General features: G+C 33.0%; 4 protein-coding genes across 4 annotated transcripts; 3 read left to right on the top strand and 1 right to left on the bottom strand.

Moving 5' to 3' along the window:
* Nucleotides 1–1,651: 1,651 nt before the first annotated feature.
* TRIADDRAFT_58874 (uncharacterized protein) lies at nucleotides 1,652–6,905 on the top strand (the record flags this gene model as incomplete). Its single annotated transcript, XM_002115050.1, has 14 exons — nucleotides 1,652–1,872; nucleotides 2,468–2,585; nucleotides 3,474–3,669; nucleotides 3,797–3,908; nucleotides 4,002–4,102; nucleotides 4,316–4,522; nucleotides 4,668–4,718; nucleotides 4,947–5,069; nucleotides 5,429–5,542; nucleotides 5,608–5,674; nucleotides 5,949–6,003; nucleotides 6,049–6,080; nucleotides 6,424–6,637; nucleotides 6,792–6,905. 14 exons carry the CDS (start codon nucleotides 1,652–1,654, stop codon nucleotides 6,903–6,905), a joined length of 1,725 nt encoding a protein of 574 aa, XP_002115086.1.
* A 1,456-nt stretch (nucleotides 6,906–8,361) lies between these two features.
* TRIADDRAFT_64140 (expressed hypothetical protein) lies at nucleotides 8,362–10,390 on the bottom strand (the record flags this gene model as incomplete). Its single annotated transcript, XM_002114861.1, has 8 exons — nucleotides 8,362–8,474; nucleotides 8,549–8,654; nucleotides 8,803–8,946; nucleotides 9,086–9,129; nucleotides 9,339–9,435; nucleotides 9,769–9,840; nucleotides 9,995–10,081; nucleotides 10,373–10,390. The coding sequence occupies 8 exons, from the start codon at nucleotides 10,388–10,390 to the stop codon at nucleotides 8,362–8,364; spliced, it is 681 nt and encodes a 226-aa protein (XP_002114897.1).
* A 1,553-nt stretch (nucleotides 10,391–11,943) lies between these two features.
* On the top strand, nucleotides 11,944–17,283 carry TRIADDRAFT_36312 (expressed hypothetical protein). The gene is made up of 14 exons (XM_002115049.1): nucleotides 11,944–12,081; nucleotides 13,430–13,511; nucleotides 13,941–14,036; nucleotides 14,461–14,570; nucleotides 14,728–14,811; nucleotides 14,936–14,983; nucleotides 15,134–15,191; nucleotides 15,331–15,408; nucleotides 15,488–15,640; nucleotides 15,730–15,851; nucleotides 15,961–16,013; nucleotides 16,231–16,297; nucleotides 16,374–16,442; nucleotides 16,666–17,283. The coding sequence occupies exons 1-14, from the start codon at nucleotides 11,947–11,949 to the stop codon at nucleotides 16,681–16,683; spliced, it is 1,173 nt and encodes a 390-aa protein (XP_002115085.1). The 5' UTR covers nucleotides 11,944–11,946; the 3' UTR covers nucleotides 16,684–17,283.
* A 2,528-nt stretch (nucleotides 17,284–19,811) lies between these two features.
* Nucleotides 19,812–24,017, top strand: TRIADDRAFT_58871 (uncharacterized protein; the record flags this gene model as incomplete). Its single annotated transcript, XM_002115048.1, has 15 exons — nucleotides 19,812–19,854; nucleotides 19,982–20,050; nucleotides 20,839–20,877; nucleotides 21,483–21,579; nucleotides 21,824–21,908; nucleotides 22,009–22,145; nucleotides 22,275–22,347; nucleotides 22,479–22,523; nucleotides 22,679–22,806; nucleotides 22,965–23,070; nucleotides 23,159–23,248; nucleotides 23,371–23,474; nucleotides 23,569–23,650; nucleotides 23,724–23,798; nucleotides 23,907–24,017. 15 exons carry the CDS (start codon nucleotides 19,812–19,814, stop codon nucleotides 24,015–24,017), a joined length of 1,284 nt encoding a protein of 427 aa, XP_002115084.1.
* Between the last annotated feature and the right edge of the window lie 568 nt (nucleotides 24,018–24,585).

Genomic DNA, 24,585 nt, shown 5'->3' with positions numbered 1-24,585 from the left:
CCTTGAGTTTACTATTCTTTACATACGAACATCTTGCAGCAAGAATATCAACCCTATGATAGACGTTATATCGATGTGTAGCTGATTCACTGAAATTCCAACATATCTATGAATAGCAGAAATTTCATTGAAAATCAAGAAATTAGATGATTAATAATATCTAAAATGATAGTAGGAGATAAAGCGAAAGACCTTGAGCTTACTATTCTTTACATACGAACATCTTGCAGCAAGAATATCAACCCTATGATAGACGTTATTCGATATGTAGCAAATTCACTGAAATTCCAACATATCTATGAATAGCAGAAATTTCATTGAAATCAAGAAACTAGATGATTAATAATGTCTAAAAAAAGGTAGGAGATGAAGTGAAAGACCTTGAGATTAATATTCTTTACATACGAACATCTTGCAGTAAGAATATAAACCCTATGATTGGCGTTATATCGATGTGTAGCTGATTCAATGAAATTTCAACATATCTATGAATAGCAGAAATTTCATTAAAAATCAAGAAATTAGACGATCAGTAATGTCTAAAATGATAGTAGGAGACGAATTAAAAGACCTTGAGCTTATTATTCTTTACACACGAACATCTTGCAGTAAGAATATCAACCCTATGATTGACGTTATATCGATGTGTAGCTGATTCACTGAAATTCCAACATATCCATGAATAGCAGAAATTTCATTGAAAATCGAGAAATTAGACGATTAATAATGTCTAAAATGATAGTAGGAGATAAAGCGAAAGACCTTGAGTTTACTATTCTTTACATATGAACATCTTACAGTAAGAATATCAACCTTATGATTGGCATTATATCGATGTGTAGCGGATTCACTGAAAATCGAGAAATTAGACGATTAATAATGTCAAAAATGATAGTAGGAGACGAATTAAAAGACCTTGAGCTTACTATTCTTTACGCACGAACATCTTGCAGCAAGAATATCAACCCTATAATAGACGTTATTTGATGTGTAGCAAATTCACTGAAATTCCAATATACCCCTTGAATAGCAAAAATTTCATTGAAAATCGAGAAATTAGACGATTAATAATGTCTAAAATGATGGTAGGAGATGAAGTGAAAGACCTTGAGTTTACTATTCTTCACAAACCAACATCGCATAGCAAGGATGTCAACCCTTTGGTTCACGTCATGTCGAATGTGTAACGTGGACGTATTTAAATTCCAATATGTCTATGAATGAAAGAAATGTTATGGAATGTTAAGAGATTAGACGATTAATAATCTCCAAATGGATGGTAAAATTTCACGGACAAAGCTATTGGTGATTTCGATTTTTAATTTATAGATTAGTAGGATGCAATAAGTAGAGGCACTCTTAGATCTTATTCTCGGTAAATATACTACGTTGGCTCTTTAAGAGGTATGTCGCGTAGGGGTGACCATACCTTTTATCTTTTCATTTCAAAGCTAAATCAAATTCACTGTGAAATAAGCTCGTAGTCTTAGCTTAAGGATTTCTTAATTAACACCTCCAGTAGACGTATATTGTTGTCGATAACTCTGAAAATCACTAAAAGTGGACATAAAATCAGTTCCCTACGTGAAAATAACCAATACCAGCATTAAATTTAGTTACAGTTTGTACTAGAAATCATAGAAATTGGCGGATGGACTTAAGGGTTAAACCATCCTTGGTCAAGGATGAAAAAATATACTTTGATGATCAGCAAACTCCATTCCAGCTTGATCACCAATGTATGAAACTAATGAAAGAACTACAATTTGATAATTCTACTTTCAATAAAGAATTACCATGCAATTTGACAGTATCAACTCCAGAAATCAATGATGAAGTTCATGAGCAAAACAATCAAGAGTTTTCTTTTAGGTAATTTTTGGCTGTCTGTTCTTTTCTTTCACATCTAGCAGTATTTCATTGATACCATGTTTAGTGAAGCGTCAGTATAGGCTTCAATAAAACTATGAGCGTATCTTTACAATTAATCTTGCTAATTTTAATGGAAGATTGCTTAAAAGAAAATTGTATTAACCAGAAATTTTTATTAGTGGGATTTTTACTGCTCACAATTTAGTTTCATACGCATCAGTTACTAAGCACAGAAGTGTAGAATTAGTCATAGTTATCATTGTTTCATTTTGAATCATTACTGTCTACAATTCTGATTGCATGGTACTTCAGAATTTAGTTGTAGTTGTCGGCATTCATTTTAACTATCATCATCTGTAATATAGATTGCATAATAGTTCAAATTAGTCGCATTTGTCATCATTCGTTTTATAAATTATACATTAAGGTGCATGATTAGCATAATTCCTTGCTACATGAAGCTAGAAGCTGATATAGAATAAGTGAATTATTTTTACCTGTAGTATAGATTGTATGCCAGTTCAAAACTAATCGTAATTGTCATCATTCTTTTTTATACATTAACGCTGTCTTTTTACGCATATTGATTGCTTAGCCAAATTTCCTCTTACAATTGCGAAGAGGTCGATATATCTCGTGAAAAAGAAGAATTCACTAAAATTTATATGAAGCAACTCTTCGATAAAAGCTCGCAAAGGTTTCCAGAAATTTTGGTTCGTATACAACTATCATATATTGAATTTCTTCAAAGCTCTTCATTTCCGGGTATTAAAGGGACCACATTGAATAAGAAGATTTGATCTGCTTGAACCCTTGTACGATTACTTATAATAGATTATTCCGCTCATAAAAATGTTTTCATACAAAGTAGTAGTACAATTTCTCTTGAGTTATTTTTATAACTAAAAATTGGGTTTATACATTACCTTTTCATTGGAAGTTGCCAAGGTATTTATTTTATTACGCTGTGCTATTCAATAAGTTGGAATGCGCGTATTCTAAGTCATCAGAAGTAAGGAACAGACCGTCTTTCATTTCTATCACTCATTGATAATAGTATTGTTGTAAACAGCTTTCAACTTATTATCCTACATAAGAAAATATTTTTCTAGTAATCTCATTGCAGTATTTAGGTTTTGATCTCATTTAGTGGAAATGTTAACAAATCAAATGCTCGCTTGGACTTTTACTTTCTCGGGTCATGCGAAGTCTAGGTTGACATTTAAAAGTGGTACAATTCTTCAAACTGTTAGTTTGCTTAATCATAGCCATAGAAAATAAAATCACCATATTTTTTAAGTTTCTACTCCTAATTTACAACACGTATTAATACTGTGGTTATCTTTATCCTTTCGCAATTATCCCATTTGAAATTCACCTGTCAGTACTGTGGTAAAAAAAAAAAGTTAAAATTGCCTTCACAATGATATTGTTAAAGCTTACAAGCGGATGTTTGATATTTGTAGACCTACGTACCTAAGCTGTTGTACAGTAGTTAGCGGCGAAAAATTTTATCACTGAGGTTAAATAATTCGAAATAGTTAATGAATCAGGATTAACTTTTAGCTTCTGAGGCATTTATCGATTTGTACCGAATATAGATTGCAGAAACTGATGAACAAATACTATCGTCTAGCTCAAAGAGTATGTACTGTGATGAAGATTTAGTTAGAGGAAACACTCCAGATTCAAAAAGACTTCAAAACGAGAATGAAGGGGATAAAGTGGTCCAAATAGTTTCTGAATCAGAGCGAGATTTTTCGGAGTTATACTTAACTGATAAAAGTAGCATGGGAGGTACAAGGATATTGCATATCATATAATATTTCTGTTGAAGGATAAATTCTATATTTTAAGCGGATTAATGGTACTACAATAACTTTGATTACTTTTCCATATAATTTAATCTCTAACATTTGTTTAGGGTATCACTCCGAAGATTTATTAGGTCTACTGACGCAGAGTCAAAATCAAACCTGTTCCCCTGATCTTAAAGCAAACTTACAGCCTACTCTTACGCAATATCCTGTTGACGAGTAAGATATCAGTTGTGATAATGAGCTTACAGTTTTTACTCTTTTTATAAAACGGATACATGACGATTTTCGTGGTTGTCGTTGAATAAATAGGCTTGAGCAAGATATTTTAGATGCCGTTGGATTGGTTGATGAAGAAAAGTTAATTAGTAGAAATATGTTAATGACCGATATAAAGGAAGCTACATTCGAAGGTAATAGGGAGCACATGAGATCACGGACCTCTTGATTTACTGTACCTGGAGGATCCATAATGGCAATATTTAAAATTTAGTTTAGTACCGCGCAGTACAGTAATTTTGTATACTATCAAGAAAAAATTAAAACATTGCTAACCTAATATCAATGTTTGGATATTATATATAATTTTCTAAATGTTTTATCATTGTTGATTCATATTATTTTAGAGCCAGCTATCCCGCAATTTGACTATGAAAAGTATATAAAGAAACTCCATAATGAAGCTATATTTTTAAATTTTACTCCGTATTCGTTACCGAACGACTATACTTCTTCAGATCCTTTGCAAAGTATGAACGATGTCATTCAAAAATATAGTTCTATGCTACCCTTTGGTAGATTAATTGATGAGGTACTTTTGGATATTGATTGTGGTGAGCCGATGACGGAAAAATTTGACAAGGAAAACATCTATCAGGATTATCAATGTATACTCTGATTACATATAATTTTATTTTAACTAGCGTTAACATAATTCAATGCGGTTTTGTGAATGTGTCTTAAATTGATTTTGCTCAGTATGGTCTAATGATGATAGCGCAAAGAGTGATGATATTTCCAATCAGCAAGGTATAGCACGCGCAAGATTACGATTGAGATCAGATCAAATAGTGAATTTAAAACATCTTTATTTTCTGCTTATGGGGATAAAGATTACCTAGTGACTGTAGGATTGTATACGTTATCATCGTCGATCATTTGTGATGTATTTCACTTAATCTTCGCATCCAATCCATAATTTACGAAATCTTAATAGATATACGGCTCTAATTGATCTAGTTTTACTAATTAACTTAGGGGTTTATACAGATCGCAATCAAATACGAAAGTATCATGATAATGTTGAAAGATTCTTCATGATAAGAGCAGAAAAAGTTGATAATGTTGAAAATTTGGTTAGCATGCATGGTGGGACTGCAGGTACGTACAACTTTGGTACCTAGTTAACTTGAATACCGGAACGTATGCAGAGCAGTAATACAATTAACTGTAACACAAGACCTATCCAGAAAAATACTGTCTTTCTCGCACTGCATATCGCATTAGGATTTCTAGTTCGTAGTGGGCATATGCGATACCCATTTTGCATGCAAGCGAAACGATTTGCAATACATCGCGTTTTGTATTATTTAAATCTAAGTGGTTGATATCTGCATGACATTGACATTAATAACGAACTCAAGCGGTAGGTATGCATGCTATTTAGAATAATTTTAACATACGCGTACATGTGTTTGCAAGTATGATGATTCTTGCTTTACTAACAATATCATCGATAGTTTCGTGCGAAAACGCTCCAGATTTTGATATCCCATCACAGGATGAGGATGAAATCAGCAGCGTAAACCCTTTAAATCTAGGAGATACTGAAGTTACCGAAATAGATGAAAGAGGTATGGTATACCCGTATTGACTTTTGTTAGTATTCTGCTGAAGATTTTTACTTCATCTACCATAGGTTGCATAATCTTTGCTTCTGAACGAGTTCGAGCCAATTACGACTTGATTAATTTGCTGGAATCAAAGTAATTCAGAAATAAATTTCGGAGATATAAAATTAATAACACTAATATACATGTTTCTACAGCTATATGTGACACAATAGCAGGACATTACTAGTCTTATAAAGTTTTAATATTAAAAAGCGATATGACAACCATGTACCGCAGGCAGTTATTTTGTAGTGGTTTATTAGGCAAAGTGTTTTTGAATATAGAACTGATTCTGCTTGCTGTTGCAATTCCTGTAAAACTACATTTTACTGTGCTCACTATAAGATATTTTCCCCCTATTAAATAGACACCAATTAGATATCATCCCAAATGTGATCGATTCTCCTCAATGTAGCCATTTGGTATGAAACTATAACACTGTCATACATTTCGTGTTTTTTTAACAGGCAGTTTTTATGATACATCCGTATAATTTCAGGTAATGAACTCCTATGACTGCAATCCTGACCTTGTGCTTAATGAAAGTATTTGCATCAAGTTATTTAGCATGGAGGAAGTGAAAAATCAAAATTTCTCTGAATATCTGCAGTCCTTTATCGCAAACATTCATGCAAGATTTCTACGCTGTTTTGCAATTATATTAGTCGAACCCTGTTCCAGAAAACAGATGACATGTGATGATTTAGTGAGGTAAAAATTGTTAGTGTGTTATATTTTTGCATAATACATCAATACTCCATTACTGTTTATTAGATGATATAACTGTAACTAGGCATTCAATACTGATGAATGCAGATTATTTCTTAAATATTAAATCATAGGTCAGATCGGTTTGCTTTAGCTGATGTATTTTTATTAGCTAAGGTGTTACACAACACCTGCGACTTGGAACTATCAGTTTTGTACGCTTTTGATAATGATGATCTTAGTGCTACGATTAAGCACCTGGCCAAAACATACTGCAAATCTCGTGCGGAGATATCCAAAAATTTGCTTAGCTATCATATAGACTATAAAATGCAGAGATTCAAAACGGTGAGCAATTATCTGAACATCATTTCTTACTATGTTCAAGTAAGGTCTGCATACTCATCACTAGTTATGTTTGTTTAATCTATAGATTACTCATATGGTAAAGATAAGACATCCTTATTTGATGATAATTTACTTATCCTTAATTTTTTTCCAGAGAATGGAAGTTCTTGGATGTTATCAATGTTTTAACGTATTCTGGTCTGTTCTTCTGGTAGCATTATTTCTTTTCTATCTTAAAACAGCATCTAAACCGATGTTAGTTCATTGATTAATGCAATTCACTTTCTTTGAATAGCTCAGATTACATCCTCTCTAAGTTACAATTAAAGGATGCAATTACAGCAGATATTGAAACACTGAAAGCAAGGCTTCCAACAATTCCTATAAAATGCCTCTCGGTATAACACTATATAGCTGTAACAAAGTCATTAGTACACTTGTCATGATAGCAGTTGTCAAGGTATTTTCACCGATTTCCGTTTAGACATTTTTTAGGCTCAATAGATTAAGTGTTGAAAGAATCGAAATAAATCCGCAAAAAAAATTGAGACTTGACGATATGTCACATTATTCATCGAGTTCATCCTATAATGAGAATGTTGAACCTGCACATAGTGATGAAAGTCTTTGGCTTCAATTTACTGACAAAGTGGTATGCAATTGAGAAGGAATATTTTAGTATATTTGTGATAATACGTAATCAAATAAAAGTATTAAAAATCTTTTCGAAAGTAAGGGTAATAGCTTTAGTTTATTTCTTTTGTTGAAATTTTATGCATAACAGAGAGACATAAACGATACCAGGCTTTTTCGTAAGAAAGAATTAAAAGGTGCTCGTATAAAAACAGGTATAGAAAGTTTTCATGTGTTAATACTAATGGCTTGCAGTCATGCTCATGAATAAGTGTATATATACCTACCGGTAAATATTAATTCGGTCTAGATAAGAACGTCAAAGTAAATGCTAATATTTACGGATTGGACGAGACATTAGAGGTTCCATCGGTAAGGCATTTACTCGTAATTATGGCTGTATAAGCTAATGTAAGTCAGCTGTCGGAACTACGGCCTATAGAAAGAAAAGTTTTGATGATACAAGTAACATACGTGTACGTTAATTTTCTACCATAGTTCTCTCTTGGAATTGGTATTTAAGCTATGGTGGTAATTAGATGCAAATTGAAATATGTTGAGAAGTGTTTATGAAATGTTTTAATCACGTTAAAATTAAGTAATGATCGTGATTACGAGATCAACAATTTTATTCCCTCGGAGGTAAATCTTGGTACTTGGAGTCTTGTTTTGCTTAAAATTATTTTCTTATGTACAGTACAGTATGCATTCCGTGATAAATCAAAATACACGTAGTTTGGTTTAATGAGAGTATTCATGCAATCCATAACCAACGTATAATTAATTCAAGTATATTGCCACTGTATGGGTATTTTGTGTATGTACGATTTGTATGTTTAGAGACTCCTCAATAAGTCTGTAAAACGCATAGAGACAAATAAAAAATGTTCATTCAATTTAAGTTACTGTAGCACTTGTATTTCGTCAATTAAGAAGATGTCAATTTATTTTATTTATTGAATTTTCGGCATTATTTCTCATTCGAAATTGGTTAAAATGACAATATTATTAAAGGCGTTTCAGGTTGCCACTCTGTACACTAACTGAATCAGATTTTAATGGATTATTATAAATTACTGCTTGTATCCATTTTAACTTTCTGTCATTTCTTTGATTGCCTGAGGTCGAGATAGGACCTTATCGATTAGACCAAAGGCAGCAGCTTCATTTGGGAACATGTATTTATCTCGTTCCATTGCTTCCTCTGCAATTGTAATAAAATTATTACCATACAAGGAAACTTTATGGCAAAAACTTATAGAAAAATGTTAATTTTACCGATATTTTCTATAGATTGTCCAGTATGTTTTTTGTAAAGATCGTTAATAAGTTTCTTTAATTTAATTATTTCTTCAGCTTGAATAGCTATATCCGTAGCTTGCCCCTACATAAGAGAATTAAATTTTCGGATCTATTATGAGATTATAACATCATGCATAAATCATTGGTTCTTAATTGCTATATTTCATTAAGATGGCATTATTTATATTGAAGGTTGCAAATTTGTTATTTCATGAGGAGAAGTTACTTACAAAGGCTTGTCCTGATGGTTGGTGAATCATGATTCTTGAATTTGGTAGTGAATGTCTCTTTCCGTTATCTCCAGCAGCAAGTAATAATGAACCCATACTAGCTGCTTGGCCAACGCACCAAGTATAGATTGGTGGCTCGACATACTGGAACAGATACACCATGCAGATGCATGAATATTTAATAAAAACTTACCATATCAGATATAGTATAATATCATAACTAGATTACATTATCCTATAATATATATATATATATAACTATACTTAAAATCACTTAGGGTACCTGCATAGTATCATATATTCCTAATCCGGAAGTAACTGATCCACCTTATCAGAAATGTAAAAGAGCAAATAATGCATCTATTAATTAGATCGGTTGATCGAATGATTTAACAGTGTTGCAGGATCAAATAGTTATATTTAGCAGGTTAAGATTTAATCATTATAATACACAAGATACCTTACATCAAAGTGTTTAACCAATATGGATAGTAAATAGTTGAAAGTACAAATTTGAAGGATAATTAATGATTTACCTGGACTATTGATATACATATGTATAGGTAGCTTGCTACTTTCAGCTTGTAAAAACAATAGCTGAGCGACAACCAGGCTAGCAAGATCGTCAGTGACCTACAACAATGAAATTTGCATCAATTTCAGTTAAATCTTAGTAAGGGGGACTTTTACGCTCTCGAATAATGCATATATGTATATAATCGAGTTTTAAGATGTGCAATGAGGAACTAAGTTGAAAAATGCCTGTGCACTAAAATATTCAGAATTGTGCTCGTGATTTCACAAGGTTTCGCAGAATGGATTGCTTAGGTATAAGCTGTACTGGTCAATATCTTTACAATTTTTTGCATGTTTTTACTATGAATCTTATTTTCGAATTGGAGGATTAAACACGAATTGCAAATGAATATGATTGACTGATAACAAGTATTGAACATTGGTACCTACCGGTCCCATAACGCATACTATTCTATCTTTAAGCAAACGTGAATATATATCATATGCCTGTTCACCACGTCCCTAAAATTAAGGAAAAAATAAAAACTGATAATTAAAGTCAGTCGTATAAAATTTAGTTTTGGCTAGCTTGATTGCAACATAAATATATAGAATTTTCGTCTAACTTTGATCCCAATTATCTTTTCTGCTGAAACTTAAGTAAAATATGACTCACAGTTTTCTCGATAACTATCGGAACTAATGGTGATATTCTTGGACCAGTAGTATGAAGCGTTCTGTTTGCGATAGATAATATAGATTTCTAGAGTATGAAATACAAGAACAATAATCATAATTATAATGGGCTTACATAGTCATCAATTTTGCCTTGAATGCTATGTTATTTATAGTCAAGCCAAGTTGCTACAATACGTATTTATCAATTAACAATGAGCAACATTATACTATAATGCTAGAATTCACTATAGTGCAAATTGAATTTTCCCCCAAAAAGCAAATGGTGTTGATCGTTAATTTTGTAAGATTACTATTATTGTAATATTTAGATAATTAGCTACTGTATATTGCAGATGAGATAAGCTATGTTGCATACCAGTGTTCTAAATGACATTGTCTTCTTGTATAAATGTTTCAATAATTATACACTAGATCTTTGAATAGTTGCTACTACAGTATACAATATTAATGATTGGAGCTTTTTTGCCGGAAATCGGTTTGAATCGCGACTTTGGAAATATCGTACGATACAGTACGTTTTATGCCAGCATATTATAGTATCGCATACTGTGCATACAGTATGTTTACCCGATCACCAGGCGCATAAGACGTCAATATGCTTGTGTGATAAGACTGCAAGGTCTTAAACATGAATCAAGTTTCATATTGAATCTAGTGGTGTACGGTGCTACAGAGCAGTTTTCCATTTTCACGCAATAATGTACAGAGCGTAACATTGTTGCAGACTGTGCGCATACTCAGTCTTTCCTTTTACAGTTTCAGTACTTCATACAGTACAGTACTCACATTTGTACATCTACAGTACACAATTAATATTGCCCATCTGCTCGCTTAGGCACTAGCACGATTTGCGTGGTTAGAGCAGGTTGTAGTTTATAGTACCGTTATTTTCCGCAATTGCCGTGTGTTTTCACTTTTCAGTATCCGATTCGATTAACGATAATAATAAGTACTGTACTGTAATTATAATTGATTAATTTATTTATTTTTAGGTCAGTTTTGCATGCCAAATTGCCAATCTCATTGTCTGCAAGCCTATACTGTAACAGTATGTAGTAGTACTGTACAGTATAGTATGTGTGTTGTGTTGCTTGATGATCAACGAACTGCATTTCATTCCAGGTCACTGTACTGTATAGACGCGTATATGTTCATGTACTGTCATGGACTACTAGAAGAAAAGGCGCAAGGTTTTCTTCTAGTAGTCCATCCAATTCCATTCCGAATTTTTGCCCAGTGCTCTACTTTACAAGGAAGTTTGAACTGCTACAGTACTGCGATTGCTATCGATATAGCAGCTCATTTACGCCGTGTACTGCATCTGACATGATCCGATGACTTTATTTACCGGTTTGATAGTGGTGTACTGAATTTTAAAATTTTTTTTAGACCCAAATCAATCGCTAGTTTTCACCATCGATTAATTACGAGCACAGTGCAGGAATTGCTTAGCAATCCATGCTCTGAGAGCAGTAACTAAACTATCCGTATAACGATTTGAATGTTTACAGCAGGCTGCAGCTAGTGTTGACGTCACACGAACCGCAGCACTCATACAGTGCAAAGCAACCCAGTTTTACAGTACTGAGTGTATCAAAAGTACTGTATCTACAGTACAGTACATCCTATCATTAGTCAGCGTTACTGTGGCTTGGAATGGATATGGCGTGTATAATGCTGCCCGAACATGCGATACAATCCACTCTGTATCATCGGCTTTTGGGCGGCGGAATCCAGTCTATGAAAGTCACTTACGTGGCATAACCATATCAACTCATTAAAAGTCCCCTCCAGCGTTAGTCAGCGGATATTCATCACCTGTAGCCGTCGGAAGAAGGTGGAGTGTGGGAAGTGTCCGTCTCCTTTGGTCCTCAGCTAAATTCTTCAGCGCTTTTTTTGAATAGTCACACAAGTTTTCACTGCCAAATCATGTCTACGTTTGAACATTTTGCTACCAATGCGATACACGTTGGTCAATCGCCAGACCAATGGAAATCCATGTCGATGATCCCTCAAATTTCTCTTTCCACAACGTTCAAGCAACATGCTCCGGGCGATAACAATGTAAGTAGCCATGGCCAAATGGAGTTAAACTTCTTTTCATGATGGAAAAAATATCGCAATGATCATCAAATGATCATCAACCGATCGTTAGTTAACAAGGTGTAAATCTTTCAACGCATTTCAAGCCTTTCATCAGCTTTCATTTTCAATTCTTCCAGCTTCAGTAGTAGTAAATACTCGATGCGATGAGTAATGAATTGGTTGAAATAATGCTGAGAGGGATACGTTAAAAATGGACCTGTACAGTACAGTACGTTCCTGTAGATTGAACTACGTATTCGTTACATTCTTGATTTGCTGTTAGTAAGCGATTACTGGCATTAAAATGATAATATAAATAATTCCCGATAGATTATAATCGGAAGATTTGGATGTTCGACAGTGATGAACATGAAGTAACATTAGTCAGTGCATGCCACGTTTTCGATCCACTTTGGTTGGCATTGCTCAAGTTCAGTATAAGTAACAGGCTATTAAATGTCAGCATGATGTTTTTGGGCGTAACCTGTGGTTAATCATTTTTTTATAGTATTGATATAATAATAATTATATTATATATAACTGAAACAACGGCAATGAATAAATCTTTGATGACCATCGACCTTGGCACAAGTGTGTAGCCAAAATAAATACTAGATGTAAGCTGCAAGATTATCTTGACAGCATCATGATAGATAAATAGGATAAAGTGTAGGCGAAAATCTTGAAAGTGCAGATAACTGTTTCCTAAACAGTGTAGTAGTATTTCCATCGTCAAATGGTAAATGTTTTGTTTTGAGTGTCTTTAATAGATTGTTAATGGATCGAAAACATCAATTTATTCTCTTTTCTACTATAGCACGCAGTAGTCCGTAAGTTGTTGATAGTACGGTATGATGTCTGTTGATGCTTTTATCTTGACAATCAATGTTTGCAAGGTAAATCGCCAGACGTAGTTACAGTATATGTTTTAGAGATTTTGTGAATACTCCTTGGGCTGCTCCTTTGAACAATTGAAATGTCTCGCAGCAAATTGCAAAAAATAGAGAAAATAGATATCACTTTTCACTTATTCATGTGTACGTTACTGTGATTTAAGTAACTGCGATTCAAGGTGCTACAGTACCCTTTTAATAAGCTTCAGGCAATTGCATATGGCAAAGATTGTCGTGTTTTTGTGTTCGCTTGTCTTGCAATAATTAAGTATTCAAACTTTAATTTTAAATTATTACCAATGAACCTTGAACGAATCTTGTACAACAATAACCTTTGTAGTTTATATGCTGTATTTTTGGATTATAATACTCGTATGATGTTCCATCGATTGCGGTCGAATATTTTATTTAAGTGCTTTGTCTTCAATCGCTAGGGTTACGAGTATACCAGAGGTGGTAATCCAACTCGAAAAGTTTTTGAAAAATGTGTGGCTTCATTAGAGGGAGCTAAGCATGGTATGTAACACCACTAACAAATACGATCAGGTGCTGGGCGTTTTAAAGTAAAATTGATCATTTTTTATCACCTTTCAATATTATAAAATACATGTTTGCTCTTTTTGCTCTACTTCAACGCTACCCAGTTTAAACGTCAAGTGACTCTCCTCATACAAGTTAAGATGTACATTTTACAATAGCGTTTTACTTTGCATAAGTTATGAGTAAAATTGAACTAATTTTTCGTAACAGTGGCTGATTGAATGTTGATAGCGACGTAAAGGTTTCTTAGCGCGATATAACAGTTGATGTTGTCACATGTCTATAGATTTCATTTGTTATCTCATCAACTCCTTAACAAAGAGTCCTGCAATACAGTACAACATATTGATACTATTAACCATTGTAATGTACGTCTTGTAAATCATTTCTTTTTCACTTTTTAAGCCTTGGCTTTTAGCTCTGGCTTAGGAGCTACAACTTCCATCGTTCACCTCTTGAAATCTGGCGATCACATCGTATCCGTTAATGACGTTTATGGAGGTATTTATTAAGCAATATCTTGATGAAATAATTATTTCACTGATTTAAAGTGATAGTTTATTATCAATACAATTTAATTTACTTGAGGTAAAGTTATGTGTTGATCTGATCTATAAATCATTCTCTGCCTAGACATAGAAACGTAGTATAAATCTTTATTTTAGCCATTCTCAGGTTGATAAAGTGTAATACCTTATCTCGACTTTTATAATATTAAACTTACAGTATTAGACAGGATGTTAAAATTTTATGAACATTAGATTTTATTCTGATTCGATTTCTGTGACTATCACCCTATTGAACTATTTCATCACTAATTTTAGTGTTAACTATCAGTTATTCGATATTGTGTATTATGCAGTATGTATAATAATGGATAATAAGCGACGGTACTGAATTATTCATTTGCGTTGTATTTACTTAGGAACAAATCGTTATTTTCAAAAAGTTTGTGGTAAGTTTGGTGTGACTGCTACTTTTGTCGATACTTCGGATTTAAAAAATATCGAAGCCGCAATACAACCAAACACAAGGGTATGTTGGCGTGTTTGATCTAGTGTTAAAATACACACATTTAGTACCTGATATATTTCTTACCATTACGGATTGTTGAGTCCTTCAAAGAAATATACCAAGATTTTTACGAATAATATTTCTATTGAACATAATTAATATATTATTAATCTCTCAGATGATGTGGTTAGAATCACCGACTAATCCAACATTGAAAGTAACCGATTTAGAAGGGGCCAGCAAAATAGCGCACGCACACAAGGTGAATTACAGATCGCGATATTATGAATAGATACCAAATTTCTTTGTTTTTGGATGTTCTTGTCGCGAATGTGAATTAACTTGAAATTGAAGACGATTGATAACGTGGGCATTTTTATCTGTAGGATATAATTGTTGTCGTCGATAACACCTTTGCCTCCTCATACTTTCAGGTAGTAAACTGACTGCATAGTAAGCTAAGTCATGTTGAGGGCATGGTACCCTACTGCCTGCCCATAGCATGAAAGCTGAGTATTCTCAATGAGCAATAATGTCCAAATTAAGGCATGGTTGGGGTAATAATAAATAATTTTTTATTTCAGCGTCCATTAAGTCTTGGCGCCGATATCGTGATGCATTCCGTTACGAAGTACATGAATGGTAAATAAACATTTTTTTTAATTATGAATTGATCGTAACTCATATATCTAAGCTGTTAACCGTGGTTTTCGTACAATTCGTTATGGTGAAATTTCTAATATTTCAATTATAATTAATAAGATATTTCTTAAATTTATAGGACATACCGATGTCCTTATGGGGGTTGCTGTGACTAACAGCGATGAAATAAATGAGAAGCTGTTCTTTTTGCAATTCGGTAAGATACAATAGATACCCTTGTACTCTTACGTAATGCATAGTTTTACGAACCGTTAACTGAAACTTTGATTTATTAGCAATGGGAATAGTACCGAGTCCTTTCGACTGCTACCTCGCGAATCGTGGTGTTAAAACATTAGCAATCCGTATGAAACAGCACCAAGCTAACGCTTTTGCTGTTGCCAAATTTTTGGAGTCCTCTCCATATGTGGAAAAAGTTCTTTACCCTGGTAAGCAATTATTTTTTAATTTTCTATTAATTAGTAGCTAAATAGATAATTTTATTTTATCTTACATAAATTTTTATCAATTTTTCAAGGACTTCCCAGCCATCCTCAGCACGAAATTGCTAAGAAACAGATGAAAGGCTTTAGTGGAATGGTCACCTTTTATGCAAAAGGAGATGCCAAGACGGCTGCGAGATTCTTCAAAAATATCAAGGTTAAGATTTAATTTACCTCACTACCGTATTGCAAAATAGATTAACTATCGACCTGAATTGGCAATCGGCTCACGTTAAACTATACTTGGGTATATTTCATGACCCTAGATCTTTACGCTAGCAGAGAGCCTTGGAGGATACGAAAGTTTGGCTGAACTTCCGTAAGTTTGTAGAATTGATTAGTGTAATTGGCATTGTGGTTCGACTTGCTATTAATCTTAGATTAATTTAAGATTATTGGTTTAATTTGTAATTTGATATATATTTATTAAAAAATTGTATAGCCTAGCTTCTGTTACGTATCTGCTGGCATTACTCGGATTGATCATTATTAATGTCTATTTTAATCAACTTATATAATGAATATGATAACATTAGGTCACTTATGACGCATGCATCAGTGCCTGAAAAGCAGAGGGCTGAACTTGGCATAACGGATACTTTGGTACAGATTTATCATTTTATCGTTATAGCCTTTTACTGATTGTATATCTTACGCTACATGTTAATATTGTCAACAGATTAGGCTATCGGTAGGTATTGAGGAAACGGAAGACCTGGTTGCAGATCTTGAACAAGCATTGGCTGCTGTAAGTATATAGAAGACAAGCCGAATATGAGAGCTATCTAGTTGAATACTGCTGTATGAATGAACGGACATGCGTATGTCCAGTATAGTAAACATTCATTCGAGTGATTTTTATAAGTGAAGACATTCTTTTCTCAGAATAATCAGTCATTCTTATATGGTATATCTGAGCGAGTATAATAAATCTGAATTCTTGATTTTGCATTTATTTACTTTGTTTACAGGCACAGGTAGAAAATTAATTATCTAAGCCAGAATATACTTTTACCTGGAAAGGTATTCATGTTAGAGTATGGGGCTACAGCGATGTGGATGTATTAATGAAACTTAGACATTACGGACATTTCACTAAGCTGTGCACGATGCCGTAATACATATCCGCGTAAATGGCGATAAAAGTAGATTTTAGAGTTTGTTCATATCGTTGCAGTTATGTTTTCCAACATTAGTTATAGATACCTGACGTTTAAATTGACTGTCGACTATAAATGCTGGTGTCATCTCTTAGTAACTCTTACCTTGAGTGTGTCCTTGAATGACCTTGTATACGTAGAGGTACTTGTACCTGTAAGCATTTACTTTTGCTGATTTTACAGCATTTAAGCTATCATAAAATTGGCATGCAATCTATCTATCTACATACGTATTTGTATTAATAATATCCGGTATCTAGATATTGCTGGAGCAGCAACTTTATTGCGCAAGTATCTGGTGGGACACTGAACGGCTAGCCAAGTGTGATTATTTAAAATAATGTACATCCTTTGCTATCCAAATTTATCGGTCTGGTATTTATAGCTTGTTGTAAGAGTAAAATATCTGTGACAATAAAATCATTCAATAATAATCAATAATAGAAAATGGCGTTAAAGTTATGCTGGGAAGTCAGAATCTTACTACGCTTTTTGAAGCTACAATAACTAGGGTTTTCAATGCATTTACGGATCATTTTTTGTAGTTCATACGTTATCTAGAACGCTTTTATCGAGTATATCAATGATTTAATAATCTCTGGTATGGTATTAAATTTGCCATTAAGGTAGTTACACTGACAAGATGTTAGTAAGGATTAATGATTCGTTAACACAAGACTGTCAATTCTGCATGGAAGAGTCGGATCATGGCAGTAGTATCCTTTATCTATAGTCGTATCGTATGCCAGTTACTGAGCAAGTATTGTACACTACTAACTGGACTAGGCCCTTTGAGCTTCATTTTTAATCAAATTTATGCAGTTGAACACTCACAGTACTAATCTAATACTTTTTATAAAATATATATTTGGCGATGGGGAGTTCAGTATTCAGTAAGGGTCTGCGTTTTCTATAACTACCTATGCTTTGTATATGAATTGCTCGTATGTCGTATGCTTTAATTCTAGCTAATATGCTTTGTCGAGTGTATTCGAGTAATGTGAATTGGAAGCAGACTTAGCAAGGGTCTCCTAATGTGTATGCAAATTTTCTATTTTATTACAAATTAATGTCTTCTAGCAACAGAAGGAATTTTACGATTTTATAGATTATTGATCCAGCCTAGAACTTTGCGTAATTGCAATTACTCAATTTCAATCATTTCTTCCTTAATACCTTGATAAACGTATTTTATAGTGTTTCTAACAGAAATGCTAACATGATAGTCTGAGTGATTTGTATATTTCTTTAACATATGGTCGTGATTTAGAACCAATTGGTTGGCTGCTCAGATAATGCAGTATTGTCATTTTAGTTGACGACAGTACTTATAGAACAATTAATGCAAATATAGAATAAGTACATATGATTTAAGCTTATGTTCTGAGGATGATTGCTGATTTACCAATTTAGTAATTAGTATTCAATTCTATAATGTGAATCACGATTGCTCAAAACCATCGTTTAAAAGCCAAATTGGGCACGAAGATTACTCAAAAAGTTGTACGTTACGATATCATTTTACAGTTGGTCTCTACACTTCAGTTAATAAGCTTGCTTAATCCGATAAAAAGTTTCAATTTAACTTAAGTACGTGAGATATAAAAGTGATAATCATCGTATAGGTAAGATCATTAAGTATGAATATCATGACATCTCTAAATCATTTTCAACTATGTACAAGTTAATATGTTAAAGGCTCCCATCAAAGCTAGTACGTTAACTACTAGCTTTCATCGAACAGGAAGCTAGGCTTGATATCATTTCTTCTTATATCGATGATATATTTAATACATTCATTAGCTAATGTGGATGACTGTTGATTATAATTACTATACGAAATCTACTGATTGCATTATATCATAAGTACAGTATATGCAAGGGAAAATTTATTCACGCTTTTGCCCCAAATTTATAGCTTCCAGTTCCATTGGTAGTTATTTATCAAATCTAGAGTTTAGCATCATCCTATTTTTAAGCCGTTGAGGCGCATGTACGGGTATAACAAGTTAATGGATGTACTGCGTTCAGGATTTAAATCTCACCATACCTAATAATCGTTTATTATGAGCATTTTCAATCTTAAGATTGATGATGATAGAATTATTTTACAAATATTTATAGCAGCTCGAACTTTACTATCACGATATCTCCTCATAGCAGATAAGTATCCCATCTATATTCGTATATGAGCTTATGTGCTATTATAGTCAGAATACCGTAATTCGATATCTGCAGTTTTAATATCATGACATTCTACAATCATATACTTTTAAGTATGTATAAATATCTACTGCTACTAGCATACTTAATTATCTTGGAGCGTCTCTAGTATCTAGAACTTTGACATGATAGTTCTAATCCATACCGTATAATAAGTTCGCAAGCTAAAGCTCTTATTAATTGACGATAAAGTTATTACAGAGTATTGCTTAGTCTATATATAACTCATCGTATTGGAGATTGAAGTTAGCATTGCTGCATTTATTAATATAGTTAATCATTCATTCCTTTATATAAACTCGGTAAATATAATTGAATAATATCGACATGTTAACACCATCACCATATTGAATCATCGATGAGTCGTATAAGTGTAAGCTAACAGGTTTAATGATTCATGGATGGAGAATAATTTCTCCACCGCAGGCAGTCTATTGAAAATAATAATAGCACTCCTTAAAACCGTACAAGTTTCCAGTAATGCTTGACTTCATCCCATATCTATTTGAGATACCATCATGAAGCTGATGCCATAGCAATTTATTCCTAATCTCTAAGCTTAATGGTTTTATAATATATCCAAAGAAAATTAAAACGAATTTAATTTTCTCTCTACTAAAGCCATTTTATTGTTGATACTAAACTCAGGGTTAAATCTGAACTCATTGTGCCTTTTATATGCTTCCGTATAGAAATTCAATTCAGGCATGCGTAGTTCATTAGTGCCTTCCAAGATGGAGCCCTTGCGAGACAGGGAACATTTACTAACACTAAAAGGTCATTTAAAGCATGTTAAAGCCTGGATTTAATCAAATTTGTCTTTCTTACTTTTATTTTCTGATATTGATGATATGCTAACCAGCTAGTTGATTCCTTTTTCTTTGTCTAACCTTGAATAAAACAGTGATGCGATTGACAAAGCCAGCGTTACAGTTTCATACGCCAATAACATGCGAAGATCATGATCTACCAGGTAAAAGTTATACTGTAAATATTAATCCTGTTCTTTCCAACCACCTTATTCTAACTTCAGCTATGTTATGCGATACCATCATGACTTATTCTATAAACCGGATCATTTTTATATAAGGTATTGACGGGTTAAATTCATTATGCAATGCAATATTCTTGTGCATAAAATGATCGATTGTACTGTATTATATAATTATAATTATATTTATTAGTTGGCAACTTGTTTCAGAACGTAAACTAGTTATAAATTTAATTTAACCAGTTGTTAACGGATTGGGTTAAAAAATTATTACCATATTGTAGTTGGGTCAAGCTAGAATCACCGATTTTACTGTCTATTTCCTTGATATCCTTGATTAATGCAGATGATAATTTTTAAGGAGAGCTACGTTTTGCCTTTTGATTTAATTGGCCATGGAACATAGATAGTGATTGGGATAGCATCGAAAATTGTTTTGACTTCATTTTACTAACAATCTCGATAAAATTCTCGACTTCAGTACAGGAACTATTCAATTCTTATACTCCTTTAGCTTGCCTTAGCGAATATATGATCTGTCTTACTTTATAGCTATATAGCCATGCCTAATATATGTGTACATTGTACAAGTCATAGAATGATTAATTTTGTAGATGCATTTTCTTTGCTGTAGTTGGGGTACGAGTGCCTCTTGATAAACAAAGTGGGGTACCGTAGAATTAAACACTTCCATTTCGATGTAAGTCAACTTAGTCAAAATCATAATTGGATTTATCAGTATAACCATTGGCTACTACGGAATAAAACAGGCTTTTGTCCTCCTTTACTTTATGGTATTAATGATCAGAGTAAGTCTTTAGTGTTAGTCATAAGGGTAGTTTTGGCACTTCAAGATTGATTTAGTTTACAGCTAGGAGTATAAGCTATTATCTCCATCTCCATTAATGTTAACGGTAAATTCTGAGAAAAATCAGAGATAGACCAGTTGTACGTTGTGCCGATATTATCTAATAACTTCTGCATGCCCCATCGCGTTAGCGATACGCTTAAAATACTGTATTATTACTATACTAATTTCAAGGTTAAGCCTATCATATTGACATTAAAAACGGATAAATTACTGTAGGAAGCTGATTTGAAATACTACATGAGATAGACGCGTCAAAAATTTTTCATCAATCGAGTGGGAAATTTCACGGAGAGTACTAAAAAGAAAACTTCGTAGTAGTCCAGGTCTATGCTTTCAGTGAATGATTTTATTTCAAGTTTTAGATTTTGTAGAATTGTGAAATTGGTAGCTCTCACTTATAAATCGGCTAATGCATAAATAGTAATCAATCATATTATCGTAATTAAAAATATAAGATGTATTTGCAGTGAGTGCAGCATTAATTTAATTCTTGATCTGATATTCTATATTTCACGAATTTGAATAATTGATTTCTCCCTTTAGAGGATATTTTTAGACAATCTTTCAATGCTTTGGGTGTCGTGGATGGATTAGAAGCCTTTTCATTGGGAGAAATGTTAACGCTACCACAAAGTTTTGGGTAAATACAATACAGATATTGTGCATAAAAATGCATAAATAGCTCAAATACTTGCCATCTCTCGACTTCTTTGATATTTGAAATAAGCCGTTGTAAAGATATTGATGACAATACCTATCAAGTTTAGTCTATTTCACTCGTACAGCGCGATTGTGTTAAGGAAGTATCAGCTGTATTGCTACGCTAATCAGTCTTGTATCTTGTTGCATTATATTAATCTTGATTTTCTGTTTCAATTGAATAGGAATATTTTTCTGGGTGAAACTTTTACAAGCTATATTAATGTGCAAAATGATAGTACTGTTGCTGCCAAAGATATACAAATTAAAGTTCGTTTTTTCTTGATATTTTATCTTTACTATATAGCATTGATAGCCAAGGATATCCAGTATATATCATATTTCCTGCTTTTCTCATAATATTATATAGCTCCATATTCAAACGGAAGCTCAGCGCCATCCTCTTCCACTAAATTGTATGGACGAAAATGCAAGTTTGCTATTACAGCCATCGGAAAATGTTAATGAAATTGTATCTTATGATGTCAAAGAACTTGGTATACACGTGTGAGTAATTTTAGCTTCATCTTGTAACATTTCCTTCTAAAGGAATACGTATATGCATGTGTATCGTGATATGTTACTACTTTGCTATGTTGAAGATTCTTCTTATATATATTATTATTGTTTATATAGGTTAGGATGTAGCGTTGGTTACACTAGTCCATCTGGAGAGAAATTACACTTTAAAAAATTTTTCAAATTTCAAGTAAGAATCAATACTCCGTAATCTCCGTATAACATCATTTTTACTTGTAATCGTGTTTAAGCTTGGTACACAATGGTTTTGATACCATTGATTACCTTCTTTGATATCTATTTGATTTTACTTGCTTGTAGGTATTGAAACCGCTTGAAGTCAAAACAAAGTTCTTTGTTACTGAGGTAAGAAAATTGAATCTTGTTCGATGAAGTCATTTTTACATTAAAATATTCCCTCCGAGCACTAAATGTATAGAATTTAATTAACAAAATGTCTTCATTTTAGAAATATAGATTCTGTATTTACTATTGTTAACTGTCATATTTACCAATGATAGGATGATGAAGTCTATATTGAAGCCCAAGTGGAAAATATTACTCCAAATCCTATGTATTTAGATAGCGTTAAATTAGATCCTTCCCCTTCGTACTATCTCGATGATATTAATAAGTTATTACCCGAAAGGTTTGTACACATCCATACTGCATATTATGCATTTGCAGAGATAAAATTAATCTGCTGTTGTTAGCAGCTTTCTATTATATTGTTTGGCATAGAAAATTGATGATTAGTTTGATACTATCTTATGACTGATACCATAGCTTGTTTCTGTAAATTAATAGCGGCCCAAGTTCTAATGGAAAGATTTCATATCTACGTCCAATGGATGTCCGCCAATACCTCTATCGTTTAACTCCTGTATCTCCAATAATTGAGAAAAGCGATAAGGTTATTCGAAATATAATAAATGTTAGCGCTAAATGAAATGTGAAATAGATTTTGTTTTACTAATGTGCACGTCCTTTTAATATGATAGAGTGCGTGCGATGTTGGTAAATTAGATATTCAGTGGTTAACAAGTTTTGGTGAAAAAGGAAGATTACAGACCAGCCAGCTACAACGAATGGTATAGTAAAGTTTGATCATAGCTTTAGACAATAATGATGGTTTTTTGATGTCGAGTGCAGTTTGTTTGTTTCTCAATTATGGTCATTGCTTGTTTTTTAATTTTTTATTTTGTTGGTTTAGCCTAGGGATCTAAATGATTTAAGAATTAATTGTATTGAGATAGCAGATGCTGTTCCGGTGGAGAAGTTATTTACTGTTAAACTGTCTGTTATTAATTTAACCAGGTATTCATTAAGTATCTATGTTTACAACGCGTCGCGCTTTGTACTTATGCTTTATCACTAGAAGATCAAACTAACTTTAAACCATTATACAAAGTGATCGTATCATGAACCTGAGGTTAATGTTGGATAATACCAAGGTCCAGCCATTATTATGGGTTGGCCGCTCTGGCCAGGTTGTAAGAATAATATAGCTTAGAGTATGAATTGATCAAATGCCAGTATACTCATCTTTTATTCTTGTCTAATTAGGCGCTTGGCGAATTAAAACCTGGTCAAAGTATAGAAGTGTCTGTTAACATTTTACCGGTATACCCTGGATTGCACGTGAGTGTATATTGATATTTATTTTCTACCATATATGTCAAGTTTGATAAGGATCAATCGGAAATTGAAGGGACATGACGCTTACATTAATTACGATTTCAATTATAGGTCATATCAGGATTGCAGCTTTTAGATACATTTAAAAGTAAAGTGTACACATTTGATAAAGTTGGGCAAATTTTTGTGTATACAACAGAAGAAACCCCTTTTTCTGAATAAAATTGCTGGAGCTGAAGATCTTAAATTAAGAAAGTAACTGAAGTTTTAACTTCGGTTTTGTTGATACCGTACATATTTTTTGTGTGGTATCCTTTATTACTTGCTACTATCCACAAAATAATGAAATTATTTTTTTAGTACATTTAAATTAAGTTTGATGATACCCGTATTCTATTGTATTGTATGTCTATTGCACTGTATATCTTATTACGGAAGTTAGAAAAGAAAGTATTAAAATCATGATTGTAAAACTAAAAAATATCATTTGCCCGTATAGAGTTATCTTTTATTTTTATAAAGATGAAAAATGGTAGTATAATGTTACATACGCATATAAGTATCTACATGGTCTAATCTCGTAGTTAGTGTCATTTTGTCTATTGTAAAGACGGAATGCTCTATGACCGGTTTCAATCTGGATCGTTTCATATTTGTCTATCACTTGTTGTAAGTATGAGCAGATAAATATCAAATCAGTCTCATTTTCAGTCAAGGATACATTTATTGCCTGTCGTATCTTAGCATATTAGACTTTTGATGCAAACAGATTTTTCCTGCAAGCTCTGCC

The sequence above is a fragment of the Trichoplax adhaerens genome, genomic scaffold (assembly GCF_000150275.1).
Source record: "Trichoplax adhaerens TRIADscaffold_9 genomic scaffold, whole genome shotgun sequence".
Classification (NCBI taxonomy): domain Eukaryota; kingdom Metazoa; phylum Placozoa; class Uniplacotomia; order Trichoplacea; family Trichoplacidae; genus Trichoplax; species Trichoplax adhaerens.
The sequence above is the reverse complement of the archived record's forward strand: the minus strand, read 5'-3'. Positions and strand labels throughout refer to the sequence as shown.